At 53.8% G+C, this 17,974-nt stretch overlaps 1 protein-coding gene and 1 long non-coding RNA gene across 4 annotated transcripts in view; one reads left to right on the top strand and one right to left on the bottom strand.

Moving 5' to 3' along the window:
* Nucleotides 1–7,354: 7,354 nt before the first annotated feature.
* EGR3 (early growth response 3) lies at nucleotides 7,355–13,734 on the bottom strand. 3 transcript variants are annotated; one of them, XM_058720328.1, is made up of 2 exons: nucleotides 12,472–13,734; nucleotides 7,355–11,169 (listed from the first exon to the last, which is right to left on the bottom strand). In XM_058720328.1, the coding sequence occupies exons 1-2, from the start codon at nucleotides 12,623–12,625 to the stop codon at nucleotides 10,160–10,162; spliced, it is 1,164 nt and encodes a 387-aa protein (XP_058576311.1). In that variant the 5' UTR covers nucleotides 12,626–13,734; the 3' UTR covers nucleotides 7,355–10,159. The 3 variants fall into 3 exon arrangements, with proteins under 3 accessions (XP_058576311.1, XP_058576310.1, XP_058576312.1); XM_058720327.1 differs by lacking the exon at nucleotides 12,472–13,734 and adding an exon at nucleotides 12,184–12,348; XM_058720329.1 differs by lacking the exon at nucleotides 12,472–13,734 and adding an exon at nucleotides 11,989–12,122.
* LOC131506605 (uncharacterized) overlaps nucleotides 9,063–17,974 on the top strand; it is a 46,383-nt gene continuing 37,471 nt past the window's right edge. Inside the window, exon 1 of the long non-coding RNA XR_009259064.1 lies at nucleotides 9,063–9,410. This is a non-coding gene — a long non-coding RNA (uncharacterized LOC131506605). The remainder of the gene's footprint in view (nucleotides 9,411–17,974) is intronic.

Below are 17,974 nucleotides of genomic sequence, written 5' to 3'. Positions count from 1 at the left end.
AAAGCAGAGGTTTGTGTTTGGAATTGTGGAAGTAGGATTCTAAGTGCCCACAGAGAAGAGGATGTGCGGTAGCCTTTCCTTGCAGCTCACCGTCTCAGGTCCTGGACTGAGGAACAGGCAGGGAGGTCAGCCAGAGGGATGCTCTGTGCAGACCAAGGAGAATCAGAAGATGGATCTCCCAACGTATGCCCTCCCCCAGCCCTGGAGCAAGAAGAAGCTACCAGAATATAACACGGGGAAGTGTCATCTGGGTTGGACAACCTCCACCAAGCCAGCTAGGCATTCTCCAGAGATGCCAAGCTGCTGTGTTGCTTCCTGGGGCCCGTAGGCCACTGGGACTTTCTTTTCCTTCTCAGGGAAAGCGATAAGAGAGTGAGCAGCCCCACAGGGCACCAGGTGAGCATCCTGGGGTTGATCCACTCTATCTAGAGTCCAATGGGATAATTTACGAAGAGACCTTTGCTCAGTGCTTGGCATGTAGTGAGTGCCCAGTACCTTGGTGGTTTCATTATGATTGAGAGACACGTAAGAGGACTTTCTGAGACCCTCTGGGAAGTTTCCTTCCTCCCGACCCTTGCTCTGCCAGGCTCTGATTTAGGTGTCTTTCTACCAAGGACCACCATCACAGGATATCGAAACCATCTGTTTATGTGTCTGCCTCTCCCCCGACAGAAGGGAAGACCCTCGAGGGCAGGGGCGGTGTCCTGTTCATGTTCACCTTTGTATTGCCTGCGACTCCTCCTAGCCCCATGGACAGGCACGCACCTGACTCCATACAGTTTGGCTGAATTAATGGATGAGCGAATGACATGTGAAGAAGCCCTGGATGATGGCAAGTCGCCGGGGAAAGACAGACACTGAGGGGGGCTTTTGGAAAGACATGACACGGAAGACCAAAAAAAAGGAGGAGGGAAGAAATTTCTCTTTTCCAAATGAAATTTCTTGGACAGGTCTATAGATATAATGCCACAGCGCCAGGATTTGCAGTGAGCTCGTGGTGAGGTATACAGTGGACCAAGTGATTTGGGGGCTGTCCCATCTCGTAAATTCAAGGCTTGGGGTAGGGGTGAGAATATGACCGTATCGGAGGAACCTGGCCAGCTGCAGGCTCTTTGCCAAGGCAGGAAACATGGCCAGTCCAGCCATAGATGGAGGAAGCTGGCTCCGCAGGAGCAATTTCTGAGAGCCGAGGCCCAGGGGGAGTCCCATTCTGAGACTGGGCAGCAGGAAGAGGCATCCATCTTATTAGGGACTCAGCAGTAGGGCAAATGTCAACAGGAAGAGAAAGGGTTCTCAGGCTGGGGTTCTTGAAGGAGGCAGTTCTTTCTCTCCTTGGCCAAACCAGGGTTTAGGAAACATCACTGGCCTCTGAGAGGACATAAAAGTAAGGTTAAGAAGATCGCCGCAGGGATCGGTGCAGGGAGGGGGAGTGTTGAGGCCAGAGAGGAGAGGCAGCCTGGGCAGAGGGAGAGGGCCTGGCAGCCTCACATAGACCCTGCTTTCTCCCCTTCTTCCTGTGGCTGACCCCTTTCCTCTCTTCTTTCTAGCCACTCTGGCCCCATGCAGCTCCTTGAATAGTTCACGAATACCACCACCAGGACCTTATACTTGCTGTCCCTTCTTGCCCAGATGTCCACATGGCCACCTCTGGCACTTCCTGCATCTGTACAAAGGCCCCCACCCAGGGAGGCCACCCTAGAACACCCTGCATCACTGTAACCCCCTCCCCAGCACTTCTCATTCCGATTGCTCTGCAGTATTTTTCCTCTATAGCACACATCACAATCCAACATACGTGTTTGTTTTTTACCTGCTTCTGCCCTGGAGAAGGGAAGCTTTGTGAATGGAAGGATTCTTTGTTCACTACTATATCCCTCAACAAATAGTTACTAAATAAATGAAGCAATCAGCAGCTTTCCATGGGACCTCCCACTGATAGTCTGAATCTGAGATCCTGGCTCTTCCTTTATTGGATGTGATCTTGGAAAAGTCACAGAACCTCTGGAGGCCTCCCCCCCCCACTTTTTTTTTTTTTTTACCTGGAAAAGAGGGTGTTAGACTCAGTGGCCTCTTAAGGTCCCTTATGACTCTACAAATGCAGGGGAACCCACCTAAGGGGATGGGATGAGGTAAGGGCCCTGATGTCCATGCTTCTCTCATAGAACATCACTGCCATTAAAGCTCTGGATGGCGCTTCTGCTCCTAAACTAGGGTTGGGCAGGGGCAGTTCCATCAGCCCTGAGGCTGGAAGCTGAGAACTGGCCAGAAGGCTGAGGTCAAGGATGGATGACTAAGAACAAGCCTCAGATCCAGAGAGAGGGACAGACGGGAGGAACTGGGGCTGCTGTGTTTTATTTAAATCCCTGATAAGGATCAGGAAGCAGGCAACAGCCCAATGACACATTAATTAACTTTGCAGATGATACTGCATCAGGAAGGTGTTACATCCACCCATCTAAGTGAGAGAGACAAGAGGACCTGGGATGGGGTCTGGAGCCAGCCAGGAAATGGCAACAATGAACAGCAGCTGCGGCCGGGAGTGGACAGGACTTGTGTCCTCTGGGCGGATCGGGGTGGGGTCGAGAGGATCCATTTTCAGAATACAGATGTCCAGTGGAGGGCTGGAGTTGGAGGCGGGTGGTGAAGACACGTAGGTTCCCTTGACTGTATTTGAATTTGGGTACAGACCCTTGGTGGAGACAGAGCCTTCTTTCTTGCATCTGTGTTTGGAGGATGGGGAAAGGGGACAGGGTAAGGGACAAGGAAGATAAGTAACATTTGTGGAGCACCCACAATGAACCAGGCATCATACACATTGCCTCATTTGACTCTATAACAGCAAAGCTAAGACAGTAGGAAACTGAGGTTTAGAGAGACTAAGAAACTTGTCAAAGGTCACACTGTAAGCAAGTGGCAGAGTTGAGATTCAGATCTAAGATGAGGTGGAGATTCCAAAGCGGGCTCAGGGCCCCAAGGGAAAAGCCGAGTAGCTGCTGGGTTATCACAGCACCTCTCAATTCTCAGGATGGAGACCTGAGTAAGGAACAAGTGCCTCAAAGGAGACTTTCCTTAGTGCTCTTGGGTCACACAGGCACTGGAAGTTTTCTGCTTTCCTGCCTAGATGGCCTGACCTTCCTAAGCAGTGAGGAGAAGGGAACAAGGAGAAATGGAAGAACTTTAGGTACCTAGACAACCTGGAGGGGCAAAACACTGAGGAGCAGAAAGTGCTAGAACTCTTGCAGTGTGTGCTTGAGAAGAAGCCAATGTGCCTGGAGGCCCAGTTCTGTTCTGGTCACTAACCTCTCTTTGGTGGAGATAGGGACCTGATGTATCTGGGTGGGCAGCTACCCCAGAGAATACAGGTCCACAGACAAGGGTAACTTTCCCTGAGGAGGGTTGCGGTGTCCCCAGCCTCAGTAGTGTCAAACAAGTCTTTTCCTCCAGGGAGTTGAAGAATGGGAGTGTTCCTAAGACTGTAAGTAGGAACTCAGTGGGTAACTCAAATAGGAACTCTATTCAGCTGTTTACTGCATCAGAAAAGCAGCCTGTTTCTCGTTAGGTCATGATGCCGCTGTGAAAGGCCCAAGGTAAAGATGGCTGCGGGCCCTGGGCAGGCCTCACAGGGAGAGCCAGCCTGAAGGATTAGTGATCACGCTCCATGCAAAATGAGCGGGGCCCAGAGAACATCATTGGGGGAAATGATAGGATGGGACACTTGTAGAGTCTTAGAGGCCCTCCTGAAGGAGGAGACTGTAGGCAAAGGGTGGGCTGCCTGAGGTCCATGAGAGGCATTCTGAGGCCCAGAGAGTGACTTCCTTTGTCCTTTGTCCAGGACCTTGAGAGTAGAGGAGGATATCGGTAAACCAGGGAAGCCCCATGTCTTGGTCCTACGAGAATGTTCTAGAAGCTTTCCTGGAGACAAGTCCAAGAAGCAGGATAGGCAACATTAAAGAAACCATATGGTGGCCAAACTCCCACCCAACCTAGAAGCGAGAACGTTTTGTTCAGTAGCCAGCACCGTCTAGAACCTCGTATTCTCTAATTCTTCTTGGTCGTGGCTTTGGGCCATGTTCTGTTTGCATTAGTTCCTTAGTAAGATTGCCCAGAAACCTTTCTTCTAGCCATCTGCATGTTTTCTGGAAGGGTAGAAATGATGTTTTCACACCCAGGTCAGTGGGCAGACGAGCACTGTGCCCCCGGTGGCCAGCAGAGGTGGTGGCAGGTGGCGGTGTCCCAATTCCAGGAGCTGGACGAAGTAGCCATGTTGAGGATGGGGAATGAGGATCCTAGGCAAGCGAGTCAGGGTCTGGTCCCTTCCTGCCTTGGCATGGACATGTCAGAGACTTTAGTGCAAGTTGGGGAAAGCCTCATCACACTGCCCCCAAACCTGGCCCACCTCTGTTCTTTCAGAGGCTGTGAAAATGATCAATTGTTGAAAATATGAGAGATGGGGTAGGAAGGAACCTTCAAGCAAAATGAATGGTGAAGTTTCAAAAGCTGGGATGTTGGGAGAAGCTGACAAGACCAGACATGTTTCTGGCCTCTGTGGATGACTGATGGAGCAGTGACTGTTCGTAGCATCATTCCAGGGTCTGGTGTGGCCAAGGGGCTCTGAGATTCACTTGGCTCTTTCCTCTTCCTCTGGAGACCTCATTCCTCTCTGTGCACAAAGAATGGGTTTTCTAAAAAAGGACCACTTAGGATAGATTTAGGATTATGACCTATTTTGAAAACCTCATGGCACCTTTTAGAAAGTCATTTTCTCCCGATCATTAAGATTTTGCCAGTATGACTCCCAGTCTTTGGGACACACAGAGGCCTCCTACTTTCCCTCTGCTTATTATCCCACGACACCAAGGGAGCCAATCAAGGCCAGGAAAGGGCAGCTCACAACCCCCTCACCTATGGCAGGCAAATTCTGGATTAGTAAAAGGGGATTAGTAGCGACTGGCCATAAGCTACCACTTTGCTATCGTCAGAATCCACCTTGCTTTCCTTTTGATATACTTGAGAACAATACATAGACACACACTTATACACACTCATCACTACTGCCACCACCATTTAAAAACATACTCCACTCTTTGCCCTCACTTGTCACAAAGTATCTCATTTGTACCCAACCCTCTTTCGCTGAGTAAAATTTTGCAGAGTCATTGCCTTCAGTAAGCCGCTCCAGAGGTGTGTGTGTGTGTGTGTGTGTGTGTGTGTGGAGAGAGAGAGAGAGAGATCTTTCCATTTCACCCCTCAACACCTTACAGGTTGCTTCAGACGGAGCTGTGCCTCTACCTCTTCTACACTTTTATGCTTGATTTTGCTCCAGGCAAAGCTTACATTGATCCTTTCTCATGATAGCTCCATCCAAGCCAAGGCTTTCCCTCTGCCATCTCCCTACTTCATCCCTAAGGTTGAGGGTTGAGTTTCCTCTCCCCATATTTACAAAACCCAGGCAGGTTGGGTTGCTGGTATGATGCTATCTGGGACAGTCTTATCTAGCTATAAAGTATGAATCAGAGATTACACCACACAGGGCTGGTGCCAGCCAGGCGGGCTGCCATATTGTCAAGTAACCCAGTGGTTGAACCAGGTTGGGTTGAGTAATATGCACCAATGGGAAGTGAGTTTATTAATCATGCAGCATAGTACACTGTTGACGAAAGTGTAACTCTGAAGGCCTGATGTGATTGGAGAAGGTGCAGGTGGGGCTGGATGCTAACTATGAAGACACCCAGTGACGCTATCTTCCTCTGATAATATGCACTTGAAAAACACATAGAAATCTGGAAAGGAAATGTCTAGTTTAGCATAGAGGTGGATTAGATGCTCAATCATTAGGACTTTTCAGCCATCTTGGATGCCCTTTGTTAACAAAGGATACCTCCTTGGGGCTGTAGTTGTTTGGAATTCTGAAAGTTTCATGAGGTGAGAGAAGGGAATTCAAGATGGCAGCCAGTGACCTGGAGTTGTGTGGGTGAGAAAAGTTAAGATTCCATACTGCATTCTCTTTATTGATCTCTCACTTCAAAAACATTCTTTTCTAAGGCCACAGCCTACCACCTCCACCCTGGTCTGCCCTCAACTTCTTGGTAACTACAGCCAAACAGAAATACCACCCACATTTTTCAGTGTGATGGGCCTGACTGGGGCGGGAAGAGAAGTTCCTGTCACTGTATGGTTTCTTCAGGCATGGAGACACTGTCCCCCAGTTGCAATGTGGTGCTACATTTACATAGCCCAGTATCAGACACCAAGCCCCTAAGCTTCAATGAGGCAGATGATATGCGAAATACATGACACAGAAGCCCAAGTGAGTGAGTGTTTTAGAGGGCAGGTAGGAAGAAAGGGAGAAGATAGGACTGATCCGTCCAAAGACTGTTCTAGAACAAGTCTCAGGAGGGTAGAAGTTTCTAAAACCTAATGGGAAATAAGGTGAGGGAGCAGGATGGAGGCGGGGACACATGAAGAAAGTGGAGGGTATGTATCTCTTTCAGAGAACGAGAGAAAGCTCTAGGGCTGGCAAATAAACTCAGTTATGAAAGGGGAAGGTTCTGGGCAAGAAAGCTCATAGAGTAAGGGAAGCATCACTTTTATGGGAGATAGAAGTTGTATGATGCAAGGGGTTAATGCTATATAAAATATTCCCTGTATGTTCTCCAAATCCCAAATGTTCTTTCTTCTCTCAGAAGCATCGGATCCCTGGGTAGTTCATAAGAGCAGCTTTTTCAGCCAAGACCATCTTTCTCAGGCAGCTACAAACAGTGAGGCCTTGAGAGTCCTGTCCAAGTGGGATTGAAGTTGTATAATTTTTAAATCTGATTTTCCCCAATTATCTGACCACAGCAGAGCCTCCAATCTCTCTGGTTATCTTGCCAACCTTGAAGAACCCCTGTCAAGTCTCCACCTGTTTTTCAGGCTTCAAAACCTTTAGCAAGAGCACTACTCAGTGTGGCTGTAGTGACTCTATAGGGTCCTGTTCTGGTGCCCCTGTTACCTCGAGAGAGATAGTTCATAAGCCAGAAGATCCCCTCCCTTCCACCCTCAATACCCATTAGAAATCAGGAAGAAAGGTTCTAGAAGTTTCCAGTCACTAGTCCTGATTCCCATGAGTTTATCTGATCTGCCTAATCTCTCTGGCGGTGTGAGACTCCCAGAAGGATGGAGGAGAATCCTATCCTCCTAGAACCACAGTAAACACTCGACACTGGATTTGAAACACCGGAGCGCGCAAAATTCTGACCAACTTCTAACATTGCCAAATTCCTTGTTTTACATTGAATTTACAGAGCAATCACAGCAAAACCAGGCATAGGAAGCTACCGAGCCAACCATCAGCCAAAAACAAAACGAGACAAAAAACAGGCCAAACCAAAACTTTATACTATGAAAACAAGAAATAAAATAAGGAGATTTATAGGCCGGCTGATTGTCAGCAAACACAATATATTTACTGTATTAGCATTTGCTCACAGTGCAAATGGTACAACATTACACCATTTCAATATTTCGGTTTTTAAAAATGCTGTTTTCATTAACTATATTATATTGGCATAACAATGTGACAAAGGAGCAAATGAAATATTGGTGAAGAATTTCACCTTTTCACAATATCAAGCATATTTTGTTAACCTTAGTATAAGGTACTATAAATCCAAGAAATAAAAACATCCACAAAATATATTACATCTGGTTTGTCTTTTTCTAAGTACTCAACTTTATACAAAAGTCTTTCAAAAAATATCATTCCCCATAGGTTTTCCTGTTTAAAACCTGATTTTTTTTCTCTCAGTTCACATAAGTTAGAGTGCATTTTCTTTTGTTGTTTTTTAAAACATGCAGACATATAAAAAATCTGGATAGCACAACCTTTTGGCAACAAAGTTATTTTTCTCTTAGTTTAAGCTTAAATGTCTGAGAACAGTTTTATTAAAACAAAGGAAAACTCAGATGATCATGCAGTGGCATGCATAAACCAGAAGGAGCAAGGAAAAAATATTAAAGGATATTTGATTCCTCCTTCCAGCTTTGAAGTGACCAAAAATTTTGTTTTTAATAATCATCACATTATAAAAAGTATTCAGCAAAATACTGTCTCTGCAAAGAAAGATTTTACCCTTCAGCTGAAAAAATATGGGCCCTCCTGGCAAACTTCGTCCTCTTCTCTCTCCTTCTACAAAAAGTCCAAGTACCTGGAAATTCACAAGCCCCCTGCTCTTTGATTTTTTTTTTTTGTCCCTTTCACTAGACTCCTTTTAGTATTATTTATCCACCACCAAAGAAAACAAAAACCAAAAAAACAAAAACAAACCCAAAAAACAAACAAAACAAAACAAAACAAAACAAAAACCCGGTGCTTTTTTTTTTCTTAAAAAAAAAAAAGTGGGAAACGCATAAAGTGACTTTAAAAACAGACATTCTGTAAACTCCAGACCTTTGTTCCTTCTCTCTGGGCAGCTCAGTGACCACACGCTAAGAGGGAACAGTACATTCAGTCAAGACTGTGCTGGAAGCTGTGTCAGAGAGCAACCTTCCCTACTACTCCAAAAGAGTCACCCCTGTGTGGGGGGAAGTGCTGGGGAGGAAGGGGTGCCTGAGAAGAGGTGAGGTAGGGCGGGGAGTAGGTGAGACTGGGGTATGGAAAAGATATGCCTCATTCAGCAATATGGATTAATGCAAAAATACCCATATCTTTGAGGAAAATTTGGACAGAGATGAGTGCATGTGTGTATATGTGGGTATACATACATACATATATATGTGCATGTATACATACACACACCTATGTAGATACAATCTCATCAGTTACATTTTTCATAAAAAATAAATCATTTAAAGCTTATATACCTACAAATTCTCTTTATGCCGGTGCACTGCACTGGATAGCCAAGTACCTTAGAGATTTTATTGTGTGTATGTATGTTGTATATATGTATATATGTGTGTATATACACCTACATACATACACACACACCCCAAGTACATAGATCTGAATTCTACCTGTTGTGTTGGGGATGGCAAAGGATGAAACATGAGCCTGCTTTCCTATCACTGGGGGGGTGGGGGCGGGGGGGAGAAGTGGGTATGAGCGAGAGAAAACAAAAAGATGGTAAAAGGTGGCTGGTTGAGGCCTGCCTTTCCGGAAGAAGATTTTGAAAGAGATGGGAGAAGGCTTAGAGAGAAGGGAGTGGAGCGGGAGAAAGGGCAGAGGGCAAACTCAGGAACGTAGAGTTTAAAAAGTGGGGTTGAGGAAATCTGTTGGTTAAAAGGCAGGCTTAGTGATGGCCGCTCCTTCTCCCCGCAGATCAAACTGCCCTGAGGCCTAAGAGGGAAGCGCTCGGAAAAGGAGGGGTGCTGAGAGGCCAAACCCTAAACGGCGGTAGCAGCACCGCGGCGGCGGCATCCGAGGCATTTCTGTAAGAAACATTATTTCCGAGCAGATGGAAGACCGTCTCATCCGGCCACGTGCAGGCCCCCAACCTGGGACATTCCCCCAGCGGCCTGGGGACCCGATGTGGGGAAGAGTTTGGGGTGGACACAGCCCAGCTCAGCTCAAGAGTCACACACACACACACACACACACACACACACACACACACACGTGTGTGCGCGCGCGCGCACACACACACGCACACACAGAACACTCACGCGAGCACGCACACTCGCGCGCATCCCCGCACGCAGGCGCGCGTGCGTGCGGCGGGCAGCAAGCTCTGCGCTTTGGTGCGCTCCTTACCCCCTCCCCCTCTCGGGTCTTCGAGGGGGAACCGAGGGAGACGTGGGGGGAACCGTGAGGTGCTTGGGTCGGGCGAGGCTTGGACGGGCCCCGCCTTCAGTCCCCCGCAGGTCCTTGGCGCGGCCCAGCGGCCCCAGGATCAAGACGATCCGAACTGAACAAAGCGGGCTAGACGCCACCTTTCCGCCCCCACGCCTTGGTTGGGGGGGGGGGGGGCAGCGAAGGGAGGGCGCCTCCTGCCCTGGCCCCCGACCGTTGGTCGGTGTGAAAGGGTGGAAACGGGGGACATCGAAGGGGAACAAGGGACCTTACGTCCATGGAGAGGCCAGGGCGCGGCCCCTGCGCCTCCGTGGCTAGCTTTCCCGCTGCTTTCAGGCGAGCAGCTGGGAGACACTGGAGGGGAAAAGTGGGGATCTGGGGGCCGAAGCCTCAGGCGCAGGTGGTGACCACAGGGGCCAGGGACACGGGGGGCGCCGAGGACGCAGAGGGCGCACCCCCCTTCTCCGCCTTCTTCTCCTTTTGCTTGAGGTGGATCTTGGCGTGGCGCTTGCGCTCGTCGCTGCGCGCAAACTTGCGCCCGCAGAACTCGCAGGCAAAGGGCTTCTCGCCCGTATGCGTGCGGATGTGAGTGGTAAGGTGGTCGCTGCGACTGAAGCTCCTCATGCAAATCCGGCATTGGAAGGGCTTGTGGCCCGTGTGGATGCGCAGGTGCCGGGTCAGCTCGTCCGAGCGGCTGAAACGGCGGTCGCAGCCCTCCGCCGGGCACGCGTGGGGCCGCTCGTGGAGCGGGGTCTTGCTGGGTCGGTTGGGATACTTGCGGGGCCGGATGGGCTTGAGCGTGAGCGGCGGCTGGGGCAGGCTGCCAAAGCCCGGATGTATCTGCTTGTCTTTGAATGCCTTGATGGTCTCCAGAGGGGTAATAGGGGGCGGATTGACCCGGATGGGGTCCATGCCCTGGAAGGGCTTGTGCTCCGGAATGGAGCCCATGTCGTTGGGATGGTGGTATAGGTTGTAGTCAGGAATCATGGGGAAGAGGTTGCTGTCCAAGGCCGGCTTGGCCGATTGGTAATCCTGGGGGGAATAGGCGAGCCCAGGGTTGCCCTGGGGGTCGTGGAAAGACACAGGCTCCGAGTAGAGATCACTGCAGTTAGAATAGGGGGGCAGCGCCGGATACATGGCCTCCACGTCGCCCTGCGGTGGCTGCACCATGCTGGCCGTGGAGGTCTGCGTGCTGAGTGCCCCTGAGGCCGGGGGCACTCCCAAGATGCCGGCGCTCATGAGGCTAATGATGTTGTCCTGACACCAGTTGGAAGGGGAGTCGAAGGCGAACTTTCCCAAGTAGGTCACGGTCTTGTTGCCGGGGGCTGGCTGGAAGGAGCCCGAATAAGAGAGTTCCGGGTTGGGCTTCTCGTTGGTCAGACCGATGTCCATCACATTCTCTGCGGAGAGCGGGGAAGAGAGGGGAGGGGTGAGTGAAGCCGAGCCGGCTCCCGGACCGGGGCGCCCGGGTCCTTGCTCAGGTGTGGAGGGTGCGGCCGGGTGGAGTGAACAGCGCATGGGGTAGGAGGACAGCTGCGCCCCGGCGCAAAGCGGGCGGTGCCGCGCTCCCGGGCGCAACCTGGATACAGCAAAATACTACGGATCGGGGTGTGGAGTGGCTGCCGCACACACACCGCACACGCCGCGCACACACTCACGTACCACACGCACACACGCGCGCGCGCGAGAAGCATTGTTGTTGTTTCCGAGGTGGGGCGGGCAGGTAGCTGCAGCTACAGGTAGTTTCAGACCCGGAGCGCGCTGGGCTCTCGCTCTCTAGCGCACACAACTCGGCCTCTTCCCCTAGCCCTGTCCGCGCCGGGACGCCGCGCCTTTCCTGCCCCGACGAAGCCCCCAGTGCGCACCGCGCCCGGGTCGCTGACCCGGAGCGCTCCGACGCTTTGTCCTCGGCGCGTAGAGGGGTTCTGCCCGCTAAGGGAGCTCTCCCGCAGCCTTCCAGGGCCCCAGCCTTCTCCAGGCCCGAAGGAGCTTTCGGCTCTTGCTGGGGGGGAGAAAGCCCAGCCTCAGCTAGTGAGGGTGGAGGGCGGCGGAAAACCGGCCCGTGCCTCTATGGCGGGAGTGGCCACTCTTCCCAAGCTCTACGGCCAAGGGATCGCCCCCCGTGACGGCCCCCGCGCGGGCGGACCCCCTCCCTCTCCCCGCCGTCCCCACACCCCCACGGCGTTGCTGAACGCCCCGGAAAGGCAGCGTCGCAGTACCTCTCCCACCGCGGGGACTCCACGCCGCACATGGCTCCATCCCGGGTGGGAGGCTGAGGGAGTAAGGAGGGGGGGGAGCGCGGGTGAAAGGGACGCTGGGCTCCTCCCGGGAAAGGGGGCGATAGCACCACGCCTTGCGCGCAGCCTGGCGATCGCGCCCCTTAAGTGGAGAACCCCAGAGCCGCTCGCACCTACCTCCCTCTGGTCGGCGGCTGCCCCCACCCGGGAGAACCGAAGCCTCTATCGTGGCGTCGCCAACCGAGCCTTCCCGATCGGGGAGGGCGGGAGGAGTGGGTGGGAAAAGCAACTCGCCCCCTGGAAAATTCCGAGCGCGCCCCCCATCTCTCCATCCATCCATCCATCCATCCACCATCCATCCATCCACCCATCCATCCATCCATCCATCGATAGCTCGTTCCCTCCTCCTCTTCTCTCTCCCTCTCCTTCCTCGCTGCCTCGCCGCCGCCTCCCCGCCGCCCTTACCTGTAGCCATCTGATTGTAATGGGCTACCGAGTCGCTGCTGCCAGAGAAGAGGTTGAGCGCGCTGGGGATCTCCTCGGGGTACAGATTGTCAGGCAGTTGGTTTAGCAAACTGCTCATGGTCACCGGCAGCTTCTCGGCGAGTTTGCCGGTCATAGCACTCCCGAGCTGCCGCCGCCGCCACCGCCGCCACCGCCGCCGCTCGCTCCTAACGCAGCTTCCAGGCAAGCGGCATCGGAGAGGCGATCCGTGGTGCAGGGGAAAAGCATGCGAGAGGGAAAGTTCGGGGGGAGGGGGAGGGAAGAGGGGAAGGGGTGGGCCAGGGGAGGGGATCTTCTCTTTTTGGGGTGGGTGGGAGAGAGGGCAAAGGGGGGTAATCCTCTTGGGTGCCTCAGCTGGTGCCTTAAAGAGGCTGGGGGGGGGGCGTGTGCGGGGGGTGGGGGTGGGCCTGGGCTGGGGGAATCTCGGCCCGAGGGGTTGGAAGCGGCCTCAGTATTGATCTCACAAACAGATGCGCGCCGGCGGCCCCCCCGCCCCCCGATCCGCCACCGCCACCGCCGCCACTGCCGCCGCCGCCGCCTCTGCCGCTGCTGCTGCCGCTGCTACCACCACCACCAGCCCCGCCGCTTCCTAGCAAGCTCACTGCTGCCCAAAAGCTCCCAGCCAGGGAACTCCACCAGCCTATTTATCTGAGCCCCGGGAAAGCTCCGTGACGTAGCTGCCCATATATGGACAGACAAAGCCCAGCCGAAGGGGCGCGACGTCACAATGGAAGCTCCTCACAATGGAACATTAGAAAGCAGGAAGCGGGCCGCAGCCAACGTGCGGCGCCCGCAACGCTCGCGGATCTTAAAAAAAATGAGAGAAAGAGAGAAATAGAAGAGAAGAAAGAAGGAAAATTCGAGAGGAGAGAGGAAGGAGGGAAGCAACTGCACGCAAAGCGTAAAGCGCGCAGCGCAGGGTGGAAAAAGCAATAGCCGCCAGTGTGTTTATTTTAGGTGCGCTCTAGGAGAGCGCGCTGGTACCGCGCCGGGCGGTGGGATGGAGTTGTTTGCAAGTGGCCCCCAACACCCCAAGCAGGGAGAAGGGGAGTTGGAAACACCGGGCGAGGTCCCTTTGCAACCTGGGAACTTCTGGGGAACCCGGAAGGTGTGCGCTTCGACCCGGCTCCCGCCGCATTAGAGTCTCGTATCTAGGACCCTGCCCGAGACTGAGAGAAAGAGAGCGCGTCCCTTTGAGGAGGATTCCAGCGTGTCAGGGATCGCTGATCCAGCATCCCGATCACTTTCGAGCTGCCCTCACTCTGATTCTCCGCCCACACCCCGCGGCTCCCCGGGCCCCTGACCCTGCGCTGACTCCTAGCTGAGCGCGGTGGCCGCGAGCTTCGTAGCTGCAGAGCGGCTGCGCGGGAGGCGAGAAACCCGCACTTTTGGGGTCGAGGATGTGCGGTTTGGGTGGTGGAGAAGTAGGAATGGAGTTGAGGGAACAGGAAACACGTGCACCAAACCCCTGGTAATTCTCTAACGGTTCAAAACACCCCCTTTGGCCACGGGATGGCAGGAGGGCCCAGCAGGCCCAGGCACAGTCCCTGTCTATTGCTGCCTGCGAAGGGCCCGCCACTGAGTTGCAGCAGGAGCCTGCCGAACCCACAGTCTCTGAACCACCTCCTCTAGTCTCTCTCTACCCTCCCCCTCGCCTTCCACAGGGCTGTCCCCTTTGCTGCCTGCCGGCGCCCCGCAGTCAAGGGCCTCCAGTTTGCCGACCGGAACGCTGTCACCTCTCGGAGCGGCAGCAGATTCCGGGGGCGGCTGCTACGTTCCCCAAAGGCCTGCTCCGGCCGGGCCGCGGGAGAGCGGGAGGAGAGAAAGGGAGCGTGGGGGAGCGACCCCGAATCACACCGGCACCGGCTTGGCGTGGGAGGATTCCCTCCTCGGTGGCCGTGTGGGCGCGGTGAATCCCGTGTCCCCCCCGCCCCCCCCCCCCGGGGAGTCGGGGTTGGGGGAACGTGCATTTCTCAGGGGGAGTGGGAGTGCTGACAAGGAGGAAGAGAGGATCCCCGGGCCTCACTCCGTGGGAGGGCCACGCGGGCCGGGGACGTGTGGGAGGAACTCCCGAGCTGCACATTGCGGTGGGGGTGGATGACAACCTCGCTCCCCTCCCCTCCGCTCGGCGGAGAACTGGGGGTGGGAGGCCCCGGCCTCCCCCGGATCTTCTCCGGTTCTTAGGAAAGGAGGGATTCCCGCCGCCCGCGAGCCCCCTCACCCCGCCCCTGCCGCCGCTCCCGCCTGGCTCCCTACACCTATACAGGGGAGGCACTGCGCCCCCGGGCTCTCCTCCGCCTGCGCGGCGCTGGGAGGGAGAGCGCTCTGCAGCGGTCCCCGGCTCCGGCCGGAATCAGGGCATGCAGCGCCTCCCGCCCCCGGCTCCCTCCCTAGGGGGGCGAGCGGCCGGCCCGGGGGCGTGGGCGGCAGTGTGAGCCCGGCTGGGCGCGGGAGGGGCCCGGGCGGCTGCAGGGAGGGTCGCGGGGCGGCGGGCCAAGCCGGGAAGAGCCATACAAGGAGCGGATCCGGTGACGCGCCGGCCGCGCCCCTTCTCCTCGATTTGGCTGCTGATTCCGGTCCCCGGATTTGCATATTTTGGCATCCAGTGGAAAAGGAAAGAGGAACGGAACCCGCAGCCTTTAAAGGAACCGCACAGACTCTAGCGTCACCTAGGGAGGCGGTCTGGGGGGCGTGAAAAATTAGCCAGCGGCTCGGGCCTCTGGCCTTAGAGCCTGGCAGTAAGCGAGAGGCCGGGAGCCGCGGTGACTAGCGAGTAACGCCCGCACCTGGCCTTTTCTGTGGCGCTTTGTGCTAAGCGTGCACCGGGAGGTGGCAGGGGTCTCTGCGGGTTCCTGCCCAGGGCCAGGAGACGCCACCAGGTCCGCAGCCTTAGGCGTGCGACAGGCCCCAGTATTGACTGCAGTGCCCTTGTTTCCCCGCGCGAGGCACAGCTCAGCCTGCGGGGGTGGCGGGAAGGAAGCCGGAGACCTACAGGCTGTCAGGCTCGACTCCGGAGGACCCTGCCTTGATGCACCTCCTCGCCATCTGTTGAGACCTCTCCCCAGGCGAGGGGAGTAAGGAGCTGGAAACCCTAGTCCTGTTCGATGGGGGCCCACGTTAGGAAAGGCAGAGTCAGTGGGAGAATTTGGGATCCTTGAAAGCTTCCAGGACCCCAGAGGCTGTGGAGGAGTGTTGCCACTCCAGAGATGGCCCTCAAACACTTTTAGGGTAGCTGGACTTGTTGCACCCGAGTAGCAGAGCTCGTCGGCTGGCTGCACCCCCTGCTTACCTGTTGGTGAGGTTGGATAGGGGTCTTTGGGCACAGATTGCCTCCCCCCTCCTTCTTACTAGTTCCTTTTTATTTTTTTATTTAAACATTTTTTAAAATGTTTATTCATTTTTGATAGAGAGAGACGGAGTACAGCTAACAGGGGAGGGGCAGCAAGAGAGGGAGACACAGAATCTGAAGCAAGATCCCGGCTCTGGGCTGTCAGCACACAGCCGGATTCGGGGCTCCAACCCACCAACCAGGAGATAACCACCTTAGCTGAAGTCTGACGCTTAACGGACTGCGCCACCCAGGCGCCCCATCCTTCTTCCTAGTTCTTGATAAAGAATGGGAGCCGTCAGTTCAATTAAATAAGTATTCATTAAAACTTCAGTGTGACCTTGGGCAAATTTCTGAATTTCTTTCTTAGCCTCAGTTTGGTTGTTTGTAAATTGGAATAGTACCTATCCCTTAGGAAGCATTAAGCTAGGTAATCCTCATAGAGTCTTTATGCTAGACCCCTTGCAAGCATTCCATAAACGGCAATATTGTTGAACTATATTCTCCCCCGACTCTACCGTGTGACAGAAAAATGCTTTCCCCTCTTATGAGTGAGCATAAGGATACAGGATACAGATATGATATAGGGAGTAAAAAGGGCCGGGTATCCCATAGCTGTGTGATCATATACAAGAAGTATTAAAGTTTATTATTTGGGGGGGAAAAGAAAGTCCTGTTTGTGCGCCAGGTACCTGCTGGGCACTCTGCCAATTTAGAGATGCTTGAAAAAAAGGTCCTCACTCTGCAGGAGTGACATAAGGCAGGGTATAACGAAGTCACTCATCTGCACTTTAACACTCTGGAGCATCCTTCTAGACTTTCTTGGAGGGTGGCTCTGGCTCCTGGGGTGGGGTGGCAGACTCTTGCATCCCTCCTTTGCCATGGAAGGAGCCACACGGGGGAAAGATCTTTCTGCCAGCATAGGTCCTCACTGCCTGGCTCCTGTTCAGGTTGTAGCCCCTCTAGGTGCCCCCTGTTACCCTGGATGATGGTGGCAGACAGAGGCCAGGGTTCTGTGGCAGGAGGGGACAACCCTGGGTATGAAGTGGGTGTGGGGTGTTTCGAATGGCTGCTTATAGACTAATGGCCTTCTCCCTTCTGGTTGCCAAGGCTTTAGTACAGAAGGAAAGTTTTCTTCCTTCCCTCCCCCCTCTTCTTTCCTCTCTCCCTCCTAAACAGGGGCTGAGGGTGATTGTCTCAGTTTTACTGGCAGGCTCAGGTGAGATTGCCAAGGGCCTAATTACCTGAACTCCAAGCCCTGGACTTGTCGGGGAGCGAGTAGGCACTGGTTCAGGGCGTCCTCAGCCTGGAGATGGTGAAAGGCAGGCCCGGCCCCTCTGCAGTGGGGCCAAGGCCGCCCCTTGGTTGCTTTCTCCCACAGAACCCAGCTAGCCTCACCGGCTACATTTGTGGGGGCTGCTACTGCTTGTGGGGGCGACAGGTGTGTTTGTCTTGGCGGAAGGATAAAGGAAGGAGTAGATGTGGCCCTGGAAATTCACCCCTGGAAAAGGCCAGGTTGTTGCTCTGTCTTGCTCCTTAATTCCGCAGTCACCTCTGAACTTTATTTAGGTCCCCTTTCACTAAAGATATCCAGTCCTTTTCTGCTGTCTTACAAGACCCCCGCCCCCACCCCAGCTAATCCAATCTGGGGTGCTAGCAATTATTGTACTGCTCTTCTCAGGAGCCATTTGCATTTTAAAAGAAAATGGTCAGAGAGGGTAACAAATAACCCAGAGGAATGAAGCCCAGTGCTTAGCCTGATGCCTGGAAAATGGTAGGTGTGCATTAATGCTGGTGGAATGAGGTCTGACTGTGGACTACCAGGCCCTTGTCACTACAAGGAATGGGAGGTTTGGGCTACAGAGAGTGTCTGCGGTTCCTCACATCATTCCAGGCACCTATGTCTAAGGGCCCATCCTGGTGGGATTGCTCTGGAATGACAGTTGTCTCAAAGGTATTCAGTTGCTTTCCATTTTGGGGTGCCCCACAGGATGTTCACAGGGGAGGGGTCATGGGTGGAATCTCCCTGGCCAGCCCTCCCTGGCATTCTAGAGGTCATTGCCATTTGTCTGATAATGGCAGTCAGCTGAGGCTAGGTGGGCTTTGCCTAGAAGCTTTTGGAGGGGAAATATTATT

Source organism: Neofelis nebulosa, chromosome 3 (assembly GCF_028018385.1).
Source record: "Neofelis nebulosa isolate mNeoNeb1 chromosome 3, mNeoNeb1.pri, whole genome shotgun sequence".
NCBI lineage: Eukaryota > Metazoa > Chordata > Mammalia > Carnivora > Felidae > Neofelis > Neofelis nebulosa.
Note: the sequence above shows the minus strand (reverse complement) of the source record. Positions and strands in the feature narration are given on the sequence as shown.

What these genes read in the sequence shown, in the direction of transcription:
- EGR3 (XM_058720327.1), bottom strand. Translation starts at nt 12,346, where the DNA reads ATGGATGGATGGAGAGATGGGGGGCGCGCTCGGAATTTTCCAGGGGGC. An exon ending in CAGCCGCCGACCAGAGGGAG is followed by an intron (nt 11,170 to 12,183) that starts GTAGGTGCGAGC and finishes CGCTCTCCGCAG; the next exon opens with AGAATGTGATGGACATCGGT.